This window comes from Limulus polyphemus, unplaced genomic scaffold, assembly GCF_000517525.1.
Source record: "Limulus polyphemus unplaced genomic scaffold, Limulus_polyphemus-2.1.2 Scaffold682, whole genome shotgun sequence".
Lineage (NCBI taxonomy): Eukaryota > Metazoa > Arthropoda > Merostomata > Xiphosura > Limulidae > Limulus > Limulus polyphemus.
Window position 1 is genome coordinate 201,654 of NW_013666292.1, and position 14,110 is coordinate 215,763.

Below are 14,110 nucleotides of genomic sequence, written 5' to 3' on the forward strand. Positions count from 1 at the left end.
CCCAAGAGTTGGCGGTGGGTGGTGATGACTAGCTGCCTTCCCTCTAGTCTTACACTGCTAAATTAGGGACGGCTAGCGCAGATAGCCCTCGTGTAGCTTTGCGCGAAATTCCAAAACAAACAAACAAACTATACTGGCAAAACTAAACGCCATCCAATACTTAGAGTTAATGAACATATGGGAATTTCCACGAATATACAAAAAGTTAAGTAGCCCATGTACTTCCTCTATACGCCAACATATTTAAGAAACAGGACACGAATTATTGATTAAAGAAACCTTTCACATCAAGTAGCATTCTCCAACCCTGAATAACATGCGGTATTCATTTAAATCACACGTTCTTTAATATGTTCAATATTTTTGTTGTTTGTTTGTTTGGAATTAAACACAAAGCTACACGATAGGCTATCTGTGCTCTTCCAACTAGGGGTATCGAAACCCGATTTTTAGGGTTGTAAGTCCGCAGACATACCGCTGTGCCACTGGGGGGGGGGGCATTTTTGTTGTTACTCGTCTACTTTCTATATGCTTTAGTTTTGAACGATGTAATTCATTATAATAACGCAATTTTATACTTATAAAAATTGTCATACAGCTTGCATTAGCTATTGAAGCTTAAACTATTTGTTGGTTTCAAATATTCGCGCAAAGCTGCATAAGAACTCTCTGCGCTAGTCGTTCCTAATTTTCAATTGATAGACTACAAAGAAATCATCTAGTCATTAGTACCCACCACCAACTCTTGGATAACTCTTATCATGTACGGGATTTGACAGTCATTCTTATAACGCATCCACGCAACCAAAATGCTGAGCACGATTTTGCGGCAACGGGAAGTGAACCATGAAGCCTCGGATACACAGCCCAACACGTTAATCATTGTAAACTAACAGACAGAAGTTAATTCTAGCGGTGGTCGCCATATTAAAATTATTCATTACTACTTTAAAAAAATTTATTTCAGAAATTAAGTTGTAGACATAATGCTTTTGAAAAGGTCGATATATTCTATAAAATGATTAATCCCATAATCGGTAATAAAAATATTGTCGTATTTACCGTAAAAAAAGTACTTAAAATGCAGTAGAATTGTTTGTTTGTTTTTTGAATTTTGCGCACAGCTACACGAGGGCGCTCTGCGCTAACCGTCCCTAATTTAGCAGACTATAGGGAAGACAGCTAGTCATCACCACCCACCGCCAACTCTTAGGCTACTCTTTTACGATCGAATAGTGGAATTGACCATAACATTATAACGCCCCTACGGCTGAAAGGGCGAGCATATTTGGTGTGACGGGGATTCAAACCCGCGACCCGCAAATTGCGAGTCGAGCGCCCTAACCATCTGGCCATGCTGGGCCCATTACTAATGGTATAATTATTCGAACTATTATTTTCGTCTTTATTATGTGTATTATTTTTTTCACAACATTTCGACTAATTAATTCTCCGGCCATCGTCAGAATGTTATAGCAGACATTTTGTATGCCAAGAAAGCTTTTTGTGGAATTACCAGGATTCGAACCCCTGCATCTGTGCTCCCATATACGGTCTTCTTGGTATTCTGGATGTGTCTTGATAATCTTCAGGGCAAATACATTTGTACGTCCAGCAGATTCAGTTATTGTGCTGCATCATGTAATAGCGTGAAAGCTAAGAAGTTCCATGCTGACATCCTTGCCAAGACACTGTGCAACTTTTTTTATGTCAGTGTACGTGTTGCAGGTTTGTGTCACACATTCTTGATACATTGGATACTGGATTTCTCTAATGAAAGCCATACAAAGAATTAGAATATCTGTGTAATCAGAAACAGTTTTCACTGCCTTATGTTCTGATGAGGTTGCATGAGCAGCATGAAGAAAAAATATTATATCCGCTTCCTCTTGTGGGGATCTCAACTCATCAATTTCTTCAGATCCATCTTCTGATATTCTAAAGCATGATTCCGTGCATGTCACATACAGTTCTCTGCCAACTAATTTTTCCTTTGATTCTGGATTGCTTCCACTCATTCTCCAGCAACTTGATAAGACCTTACTTATTACTAGGACTGGACAAAAATGTTCTTGAACTGGGTACCTTCTACTGCATCCTTCCCTACCTTTTGTGAAAGCAATAAACACTGAGATTAACCAAAGAAAACATTTTTTTAGTCTCTAAAAGATTAAAACCATGCATACTTTTATTAAACATAAGTTTCTAAACTTTAGTGAAACATTTTTTTATATGACCTATATTTTCACTTTTGCCCACTTATATAGGCGCCATACAATGGATTTGGGGCAGAAAACAATATTATGCCAAAATGTAAATGCTATCATGTAGATTTTGTTTTCATATGACCAAGAGAACAAATCTAGATAATTGTATTTTTTGCCCCTCCACGTGGTACTGACCACCCTACCCAGCCCATGAGCTATTAGTAACTAAGAGCGATTTTGTTTTTACTATATCGTACTATATTGAACTTAATAGCCCGATTATCTGAAAAATAGAGCCATAAAAATAGAAACACTTGACAATGGTAATGATTATATAAGATTTTAGACGTATATTTAATAAATAGGAGGAAGAGTGATCAAACAAAATCTTACATAATGATTAATAAATATTTTATCTCCATGTCATCTCTTTGAACGTGTATACTCATCGGCTAATTTGTATTAGACATATACTGGAATATTTGTTTTACACTATGGACAGATGTTGTTACCTTCATATCACTCTATACAACGTACATAGTTAGCGCCTAGTATTCCGGTGTGTCAGCCGTAAATTCATAGATTTATACCTAAAAAATGGAGTTTGATTCCTCGTTGTGGACAATGCGCTGATAGCCCAATGTGTGGCTTTGCGCTATAACAAACAATCAACCAATCGATTTTCGCCTGATTTTGAATTAGAAAAATATTTAAGTATCTGTTCTATAATACCTAATGTCTAGCCAGAATAACACTGTATATTTACCTTTTTTTTTTTACAATAGGATTTCAACTGTTTATGGAACGCTAATGAAACCTTTTTATATTCTTTCTTTTTTAGGAGTTCGATCTTAGCCTGCTGAATCGTCCAGCATCCGTGATTAGTAGACTGACGAATTCTGAGATATGTAGCATTTCTTGTCCTACATAATATTCCGTTCATTTCTTCCTGATAGCATGTTTTCTTAATCTTCGTTTTATTTGATTCGTCTGACCACGTCAGGACTCGCATCAAATCAGAGAATAAAATTATATCGAATGTTCTTGAATAAATTCAGATTTTATCTAATGTTGCTGTAAGAGGTTGCAATAATGGATGCGTTATCTCTGTTAACATAATTACAGCTGCCTCATTAACACGTCGCAACCCTTTCAAAGTATCCAAGTCTCATTTGATTTCTTTCCAGTTACATCGACGGTTGCCGTAATCATGGTACTTGAAAACTATTTAAATTTAAACTAGTATATATACATATATATATATCACCAACCACAAATGTTTGGTTTATGTATAGGTGACCAGCCACCAGAAGCAACGTTCGTCCCGTTCAATTGAGCCAGCTGTTCACTCATTGATGCAATAAATCAAGTGAAAAAGACGGACTGGTAGATTACGTGAGTCACAGTCATCCACACAGTTCAGACTCGGTGTCGCCGCAATAAGCAACCCTTTCCGTTCTTCCCTCCGTAACGACCTCACTCTCGTGTGGAAGTACCTGAATCTAACAACTCGGTTGAGTCGTGCTAGTGGATCAGCCAGCCTACTAAACACACAGGCATACGGACCCCCTCGCTGCACGAAGCAGCCTTAATTCTTTGAAGCCTAAGTGTATGTATAAGTGTGAAAGACTTTTCAGTCTCAGCATATTCCGCACAACGCAGACTGGTATTCGCTAATCCGTCTGGTCAAACCGACTGCTACAAAAAGTGGTCCTTGTCAGTCCGCTTCACTACACCACGCTGCAGCTTAGTCATCTATCCCAGCCAAGGCGTTTTCAGGCAGAGACTGCATCTGCGTTCTAATCGCCCACTCGCCGAAATCAAAGGGTTATTTGGCGTTCGAGTTTGAGGACTGAGTTACCTTTAATTCCTGGAGAAGAATCAATGATTATGGCCATGGTTAACAACCTCCCTACAGCCAAGGACTCACGTTGGTTGCAGTTGGAGGTCTGCCGAGAATACCAGCGAAATAAATGTTCCAGAGCTGACACTGAGTGTAAGTTTGCCCATCCACCAGGGAATGTGGAAGTCCAGAACGGGAGGGTGATCACCTGTTATGATTCTATAAAGGTAAGGTACTGTTCGTTATTTACCAATTCCTAACTTTCGCGAGAGAGAGAGAGCCTGAAAGAAACTCATTCAACCCCCACTGGTTTTTCTGTTTAATTCATATATTTTGCACTTTAAATCTCAAAATGTTATATATGGGTCAATATAGAAATTATAAATAACCATTATATCTATGCTCACGTAAGTTTAACAGGGATTTGTAAATTACGTTGTTGCAAGGGTGTGAGTTCACGTCCTCACCCCCCCCCCCCCAACTAGTTTTCTTTACACTTTCTAAAAACTGACGTTTCGTAATTGACTGTATATCTAGTTTACAAGTTGTTTGATGTTTCTTTAGAAAGCTTGTAGGTTCAAATGTCTGATATTACTGGTTTTTATTCTAGTTATTTTATTCAAGAGTAAGATTACAAAAACACGTGAAGCTATAAGATTTCATTGTGAGAAAGAGAACACTCGAAATTGTTATGATAATTCAACATACTGCTTGTGTATCACCAAACAATTGTACTGTAATGTGAGAGAGGATCAACTGGTAGTAGAAGGAAAAAAGTGGTCCGAAGTGAATTTATTGTTTGGCCTTTGTACTCAAAACTCTGTCACTAGTTCAGCTGAAGTATCTCTCTATTTCTATATTGTACTATTGGTTGTATTTGTACTTGAGCGATGTTCATATGAAAACTTTCACTGCCGCTGGGTTTCTTTTGCTATAATCTCAAAGGCTTTTCCTTCTCAATAACTTTATCTTCTTCTCCATGTGGCCATTCCTTGAACACGGTTTTTATTTCATGATGCAGAAATTGACATTTCAGATGGAGTCGAATCTTCAGAATTGTTATCAGAGTGTGTTACTAAGTTAAGCAATCCTGACCTATACAGCATTTTGAAATATAGTCCATTTAACATGTAACATAATTTTTTCTGATCATGTCTTTAGCACTATGCTACAGATGCAGTTCATTAGGCCATGAACAAAGCTACAAAGTTGTATTTGGGAGACGTTTTACTGGGTTATGATTTTATTAGTAAATAACTCACTGTTCAAGTCCTCGAAGCCGTTTTTTTAAATTTTTTTTACACTTATTTATATTATTCTGTGAACTGTGTATAGATTAAAGATAGACAGCAGCATCACGTTTGGTCCTAAAATGATTTGTTTTATTTTGTTTGTAATTAAGCACAAAGCTGCACAGTGGACTATCGGATATCGAAACCTGGTTTCTAGAGTTGTAAGTCCACAGACATACCGCTGTACCACTGGAGAGCAATTAACAATTTACGAAATATAATAATATTGTAAAATAAAATATAATACGGTGCTTTAAGTTTTTAAAATTGAATATAGAACTATTTAAAAAAATTCACAAAAACTATTAATACAAAATAAAATAAAATACCCATTATACAAAACTTAAGTTAGGGAAAATAGCATAACATTAATGGTTTTGAGATTATATTTTTTCTTAAAGAATTCCAATCACCTTTATTTGATGTCAGAATAAGATTATTTTCAAGAAAGGAGTAACAGAAATATTTGTAGTTAAAAATTCCTATAAACTGTCTACTCAGAATGATATGATTTAACATCTGATGTTTTGTTCTTACCATAGAAACAATTGTTGTATGAGAGAACTTAAATCATCTTACAGTTGGTCATAATAAATAAAACACAGCATGATATCTTACAACTGAACATACCAATTAAAATATAGCACATTATCTTTAAGTGATCACACCAAGTAAAGTACTGGATAATATCTTACAACTGAACATACCAAGTAAAATATAGCACATTATCTTTAAGTGATCACACCAAAGTAAAGTACTGGATAATATCTTACAACTGAACATACCAAGTAAAATATAGCACATTATCTTTAAGTGATCATACCAAGTAAAGTACTGGATAATATCTTACAACTGAACATACTAAGTAAAATACAGCACATTATCTTTAAGTGATCATACCACGTAAAGTACTGGATAATATCTTACAACTGAACATACGAAGTAAAATACAGCACATTATCTTTAAGTAATCATACCACGTAAAGTACTGGATAATATCTTACAACTGAACATACGAAGTAAAATACAGCACGTTATCTTTAAGTGATCATACCACGTAAAATAGTGGATAATATCATACAATTGATTATACCAGTTAAAAACACTAGACAATATCAAACAACTGATCCTACCAGATTAAATACTGTACAATTGATCATATTAGGTAAGGTACTAAACATTACACAAAATGTTCATATCAGATAAAATGTTGAATAATATCATACAGCTAATCATACTAGTAAAATACAACATACTATGTACAACTGATCATACCAAGCAAAATACTAAACAATATCATACAACGGATATCATACTAGATAATACACTGTATAATATGATTATCATACGAACAGCAGACATGATTTTCACTAAACTGTATGTTATAAGAGATTGACAAATGTTGCGGATTATCAAAAAATGCAAATTCACAGTTCAAATATTTCTGTTAAAAATGCTTTTATCTTTAACTCTTTAATGCAGCACTTTAAGACAAAAGAAAATTTATTTTTGGAGAAAAATATGTGTCGCTCTTTATTATTCAGAAAATTCACAAGCTCCAGTCTGTAGCTTGTTCTATTTATATTTCTAACTATATTCAATTGTACTGAAGTTAGACGGAACACGTAAATACTCTGTAATATCTGCCCTGAAAATTCCCTGTATCTGAAAAAATACGCATATATTGAAAATACAAATATCTTAATACAATTAAGTGTTTTTTAAAGGTAGTATTTCCTTCTTCTGTAAATGCGACATCGCTTTTATACTATATGACACGTTAATCCAAAATTTATGAAGAAATAATGGTATTCTTATTTTTCAAATCCAGATGAATTGATAATACCTTTTAGCTCCTCTCTCATTCAACTGAAATTCTAAGCTAAATTTTTAATCCAGTATATATGTCCTATTACAGCGAAATATGAGTAACTCATCTACACGTGGTAGTATAATTCATGTAAAGTGCAATAAGATAACTACTTACAAACTTTTAATATCAAATCGCTTACAAAGTTTTGATATCGCTTGAATAATTTTAGAGAAGTTTGGATTCCCGCTTTTTTTTTGTTTTCATAAAATTGTTGGATAGACTTTTTGCAATTTCAAATACATAGTTGAATAATCTTTTTGCAATTCCACGGTGTCTGCAAGTACATGTACTTGACGATGAAGCTATTGCCTAAGCAAACGTAGGTCAAGTTGCGCACCTGGTAACAAGACGAACCTGTTTAATGCTGTGTCCTTTTTCACTAGTTTTTTGTGCTCCTTATTGATCTTCTAGAGGTAGACTGTCTGTTGAAGAAAAAAACTAATTCTTCCGTATTGAAACCGACTTCAAAATACGATCTGAAAGCCGCTATGATTTATGAATTTCGTAAAACTTGCGAAAAAGATCTGCGTATTTTTAAAATTAAAGGTACTTTAATAACACTAGACAAGCCTGTTATTCTTAGAAGATTATTGAATGAAGTATATTCTTAAAATAGACTATTTGCTAATAATTTATGGAATATTCCCTTCGAAACCATTTTATGGAACAATAAACTGACGGGGAAGTGGTTAACAGAAAAACAACATTGAGTCCTGAGTTGTAGGCAAACGGTAGCATCCAAAGTTGGGCAGTTTTCTTTCGAAATGCCGATTTGTTTTTCATGCAAAGTTACACAAACAACTATTTGCGCACAGGAAGTACCTCATGAGCTTCTCTTGTCTGACCAAATAGTGAGATTGGACCGTCGCTCTTATAGCGCATACATTGCCTCAAAACTAAGAGTGTCTTTTTGCCATAACAGACCCCGAATCATGAAACTTCACATTCACAGTTCGATTGCTCTAACCATTATTCCACGCCTGGTTCGCTTTGAAGGCAATTCATGAAACAATTTTCTCCAGCTTTTAAAATGCTTGAATGAATTAGTCCTGAAGGTTGTAGTATTTTTTTTTATATGAATCCTGATAACGGTTGAAACTTCAATATTGAAAAGAAATAACGATTTAAACCAAAATATTTAATTTTGACAAACATATTAGTTACAAAGTATTGTATATTGTTAATGTGGTGCGCAACTGTTGATTTTTGGTGACTTTAAAGGCAAATCATGAAACACTTTTCTACAGCTTTTAAAATGCTTGAATGAATTAGTCCTGAAGGTTGTAGTTTTTTTTTTTTTCGTATGAATCCTGATAACGGTTGAAACTTTAATAATTTAAACCAAAATGTCTTATTTTGACAAAAATCTATGTCATAAAATATTGTATAATATTAACGTGGTGCGCAACTGTTTGTTTGATGAGAACTTCTAGAACATATTGTTGTTTAGTCTTGGCTTAAGTATAGTTCTGGCTTACAAAGCTAAAAAAGAAGGTTTCGACACCCATGGTGAACAGAACACGGATATCCCATTGTGTAGCTTTGTGCTTAACAATAAACAAACAAAAGTGAAGCCCTGTTTATCTTATTAGCTACAAAAACTTGTTTTAGTCTCAATGCTTTTTTCTTTTAATATTGCAAACCGGCTTTTACCGGAAATGACGACAAACTGTCCTTCAACAGTGAAGCTACTAATAAAACAAAGATAAAGGGACGGGTGTGAGGGACTGTCCCCTCATAAAGAGACGTAGAAAAACGCCAAAAGCATCTGTCTGCTGACAAAAAAAAATTATGGAGAAGAATTAAAAAGCTGCTTCGAATCAGATAATATTTTGTCAGTGATTGATAAAAAAAAAAAGTAGACGAATGATCATTATATTCAGTTCAATTCATTATTTCCCCGAAAGAGGGCCGAGACACCTGTTTTAACCAGTCGCACCAGTATATAGTAGTATATTGTCTGTCAGTCAGTCAGTCAGTAGACACTAAAATGACGTCATATAAGGGACACTTAACGTTGCCATTTGTACTGTCGTGACGTCAGTAGAACGTGCGCATGCCATGAATAACGAGAAGAATTATGCACTTTGTAGGCTACAACTCAGCATGATATGCGAACTTCAAAAGCAAAAAATACAAGTATTTGTTACTGATATTGTTGGTTTTAGTTACTATTAAAACAGAACACTTTCGGGGACCCTGCAGAAGTACACTTGGTGTATTTTAGACATAAGATGCGTTGTTATAAATATTAAATTACGATGTTGTTGCTTTTTAGGTTGTTGTTTTTTTTTAAAGTGAAAAAAAATTATGGGATTTCGAAACAAACGTATTTGTGATATTTTACAACATAAATTATATTGACATTCACAAAAGTGACTTAAAAATACAAGACCTTAAAATGCTCCTTCTTCTTCACCCAATTAAAAGCATGTTCCTTTGCCCCGTAATTTGTGAATTAAAACATTTCTTGCGGGAAGTTTTGGCTAGACATGAAGTAACAGATATTGTTGTTGTTTTGAAAAACAGCAAAGGTTATTTTGGAGTCATGTGATTGTTATTTTTGGAATTTTCAAGTTCATATTGAATGTTCCCTGGTGTCTCTGTGGTAAGCTTGAGAGCATATAAGGCTAAAATTAAGTTAGACACGTACGTGTCTTATCTGTCTCCTGTGGTCACTGATATACAAATACACTTGAGTGTTCAAAGCCACAGTTGTGATCTCCCAGTTTTTCTAATCATAATACTAATATTTACACTACATCTGTTGCTAATGCCTGTACGTAGTATTTACAATGGCATCGACAGTCAAAAAATAATTACAAATTTTGGAATAAAAACGATAAATACACCATCTGAAAATAATTTTAGACTCAGCTTGTAATTTGATATAATTCAAACGAGCATTCATATCTTAGTGTTATTATTCATTCTTCTCTTCATTGCATACTTATAAAGTCAAGAAATCATTGTTGAACTATCGTATAAAGCCCTTTAATAACCGCCAAAATTATTCGATTTATAAAGGACTGCTTGTACTTAATTATTATATAAAGGACTTATGTACAGTAAATCATTTAAATGTATATTATATCTTGTGCCTTTATTTATCTCCGTCTATATATGTGTAGAGTACGACTTGAACACATAACGAACTTTAACGATTTTAATAACTGCATCCTTATTGGCTTATTCTACGCAGTTGGTAGACATAAAAATAATTTCGTGTCAAGTGGCTGGGTTGGTTAAAAAATGCTTTATATTGACACAAGGAGCAATACTGGTCTTTAGCATGAACGTTTGATCTAACTACGAGGGTCATTGAATAATTTTGCTATTTAAGTGGCAGACGGCTGACAAGGGAAAAAAGAGTGGGTGGTGGAAAATGCCTTTCTTAATTACCAAGAGCACATTTCCTTCTTGTCTTCACCATGTTAACAAGTTCGTTTGGGCCTATAAACTTGCGTCATATGTATACCCGGAATTAGAATAATCTGATGAAGACAATGTTTCTGTTCATTTATCCACCATATACATCAAAAAGAAATAGTTGCTTTACACAAACTTCTATACGTGATGTGTTTTCTTTGTTTACTTATAGATGTATTTTTATAACCATCGCTAAAGTGCAAATAGGCCTACACGTACATCCACGCAATCTGACGAACCTGTTACTATATCTAGACCATAGGAAGAACAAAACAAATATTTGTTTTGTGTAAATATAAAAAAGGTTAAGCAACGTGCAACTGCACTGACTAATAAGAAGCAGTCTTGACACCTTTACGCATAAAATGCGAAGTTCATAGAATTACCCAAGAAGACTGTTAAGAATTACACCAACTACTGCCTTCCGTGCTTAATAGTGCGTAGCATGCGATGAACCGAAAATTTATATAAACTAAAAGCTTGGATTTACGCAGTACTAGTTCTGTAGAATATCTTCCATGGAAGAATGCGTGGGCGGGAATTGTGTAGAACACTTCACAAGCTTGCCTTGAATGATGAGATTGACAGAATGTTTATTTGTTTCTCCTTTTGACACTTCAACCATGGGACATATGGTATTCAGGCTTAGAGTGGTGTTTGTTTTTTGCTGTTAATCTATTAGTTTCAACGTGGGTGTTAGCACCTCTAGAGGTGATGAATCATTGCATTGGCACGTGTTTTTTGTTTTCTTAACAGTGAGTGTCTTACAGAAGAGAAAATTGTTTGCAATCTCTACCACTGTATTTGTAATTTGTGATTATTTTACATTAAATATACTAACAGAAAGTCTTAAAAGTATGTGATAATTTTCCTCTAAATCTCAAGTAAGAGAAAAAAGAATATCGCTTCCTCATTATTTCTTACATAAACGAATTTCCAGATTGTAACCTACAGGGTTGAATATGTTATAAAGAAAAGAATTTGGAATATTCAAATCGGCAAGTTACATGACAACCACAGCCTATCTAAAGGCGTGGTGGAACTGAATGTATTAGGACTACATTTTGACATTGTTTGACGCGATGTAGGTAATGTGAAACCATAGAAAATTTATCCCTTTGGGGAAGGGTATGTAACAGCCCTTTTCGAGGCAAAATGTTCATACACTCAAATCATAAAGATGTGTGTAGATCGTGGATTTATAATTTTCAAAACCTGCAAAAAGTCGTAATCAACCATGGTCAGCAAAGTGCGGTGTCTTGTAATAGGTGAGATCCACGAACACAAGGGTAAGTGGCAAAAGTCTTCAACATGTCCGTTGCAACAGTACGATACATAATTAAGAAGGATTTCCGTTTGGAAACGAGACCAACAGGGTATGTATGGGTTTACCAGAATAAGGCCTCCATTTTTACCTCCCATTTAACTGTCGAATACCTTAAACAGCCGAAGAATGAAATAGCTATTCACGTCATTCCATATAAAGACATACCGGTCGTCTGTGGATATTTTGTACGATCGGCCTTTTTAAATGGATGCCAGGAAATCGCCGTACTCATACACTATTATGTATTGCGGAAACCCTTCAGGGAGGGATGGTGTGCTTTGGATAAGACAGTCATAAGACGGAGCCGTTTGCATTGGAAACTACGCTTCAGGGCTACTGTCAAGATGAACGATCGTTAGATAGAGCATGAGCAGATGTGGCGACAAGGACTGTAACAATGTGGCGAGACTACAAAATTATTTTAATATAGCATACTCAACCCTCTGCATTAGTTGGTGAAGAAAACTATCTGTATAATCTCATGAACAGTCACTGATTTCCATTACTCTAATTCCAAATAAATGAAAGTATTTGTGCATTTGTTCTTATTGACCAGTCTTTTATATAAATTTTGCTCAAATAAAGCGATTTTCTAAAGAATATATTTATATTGTGTATTACCAGGCTCTATCGATTAAATACAGTGAATGAAATATTCAATTTGACAAAATTTGGTAGGCTAAGCCTCAAGATCCAGTAAGCCAACCTTAATTTATTTAAAACTGATAACTAAACAAATGACAACCACTCATCAGTATCCGCTGGCTACATGACTATTCCTAATTGAATAGCAGGATTAACTGTCGCAGTTTTGACGCCTTCAGTTCCCTGGTGGCTCAGTGGTAAAATCATAGGGCTTATAACATTAAAAGTCAGGTTTCGATACCAGCAGTGGGCATAGCACAGTTAGTTCATTTATGTAGCTTTGTGCTTAACAACAAACACTTTCACCTCAGTGTGGAACGTGTTCAGTGCATATCGCAGCCCGAACCTTGGACATTCAGATCTGTAGTCCAGCACGTAACCAGTTGGTCACGTCCAATCTTATGATGGTTTACGTTAATTTGTTATTGGTTTGATATAATGGTTGACGTTTACTTTGTTATTGGTTTGATATAATGGTTAACGTTTACTTTGTTATTGGTTTGATATAATGATTGACGTTTAGTTTGTTATTAGTTTAATATAATGGTTTACGTTTAGTTTGTTATTGGCTTGATATAATGGTTAACGTTTACTTTGTTATTGGTTTGATATAATGGTTTACGTTTAGTTTGTTATTGGTTTGATATAGTGTTTTACGTTTAGTTTGTTATTGGCTTGATATAATGGTTTACGTTTAGTTTGTTATTGGTTTGATATAATGTTTTACGTTTAGTTTGTTATTGGCTTGATATAATGGTTTACGTTTAGTTTGTTATTGGCTTGATATAATGGTTTACGATTAGTTTGTTATTGGCTTGATATAATGGTTTACGTTTAGTTTATTATTGGCTTGATATAATGGTTTACGATTAGTTTGTTATTGGCTTTTTAGTTTGTTATTGGCTTAATATAATGGTTTACGTTTAGTTTGTTATTGGCTTGATATAATGGTTTACGTTTAGTTTGTTATTGGCTTTTTTAGTTTGTTATTGGCTTGATATAATGGTTTACGCCGTAAACCATTATATCAAGCCAATAACAAACTAAACGTAAACCATTATATCAAACTAATAACAAACTAAACGTCAACCATTATATCAAACCAATAACAAACTAAACGTAAAACATTATATCAAGCCAATAACAAACTAAACGTAAACCATTATATCAAGCCAATAACAAACTAAACGTAAACCATTATATCAAGCCAATAACAAATTAAACGTAAACCATTATATCAAACCAATAACAAAGTAAACGTTAACCATTATATCAAGCCAATAACAAACTAAACGTAAACCATTATATCAAACCAATAACAAACTAAACGTAAACCATTATATTAAGCCAATAACAAACTAAACGTAAACCATTATATCAAACCAATAACAAACTAAACGTAAACCATTATATTAAGCCAATAACAAACTAAACGTAAACCATTATATCAAACCAATAACAAACTAAACGTAAACCATTATATTAAGCCAATAA

At 34.4% G+C, this 14,110-nt stretch overlaps 2 protein-coding genes across 5 annotated transcripts in view; one reads left to right on the forward strand and one right to left on the reverse strand.

Annotated features, from left to right (window-relative positions):
- LOC106459925 (muscleblind-like protein 2) overlaps positions 1-14,110 on the forward strand; it is a 187,261-nt gene that overhangs the window by 66,277 nt on the left and 106,874 nt on the right. Inside the window, exon 2 of one of the 2 annotated variants that reach the window (XM_013919590.2) lies at positions 3,503-4,277. In XM_013919590.2, coding sequence (XP_013775044.1) covers positions 4,092-4,277 — 186 coding nt within the window. In that variant the 5' untranslated portion in view covers positions 3,503-4,091. Of the gene's footprint in view, positions 1-3,502; positions 4,278-14,110 lie in introns of those variants that run through there. The other variant, XM_022386497.1, reaches the window with a different exon arrangement.
- Positions 1,383-14,110, reverse strand: part of LOC111085879 — a 29,479-nt gene continuing 16,751 nt past the window's right edge. The window contains exons 1-2 of one of the 3 annotated variants that reach the window (XR_002610650.1): positions 2,974-3,057; positions 1,383-2,128 (exon numbers count right to left, since the gene is read on the reverse strand). Coding sequence is in view for 2 of the 3 variants with exons in the window: in XM_022386498.1 (XP_022242206.1) it covers positions 1,638-2,128 (491 nt within the window). In the remaining variant the exon portion in view is untranslated. Of the gene's footprint in view, positions 2,129-2,973; positions 3,058-14,110 lie in introns of those variants that run through there. The other 2 variants (XM_022386499.1, XM_022386498.1) reach the window with 2 other exon arrangements.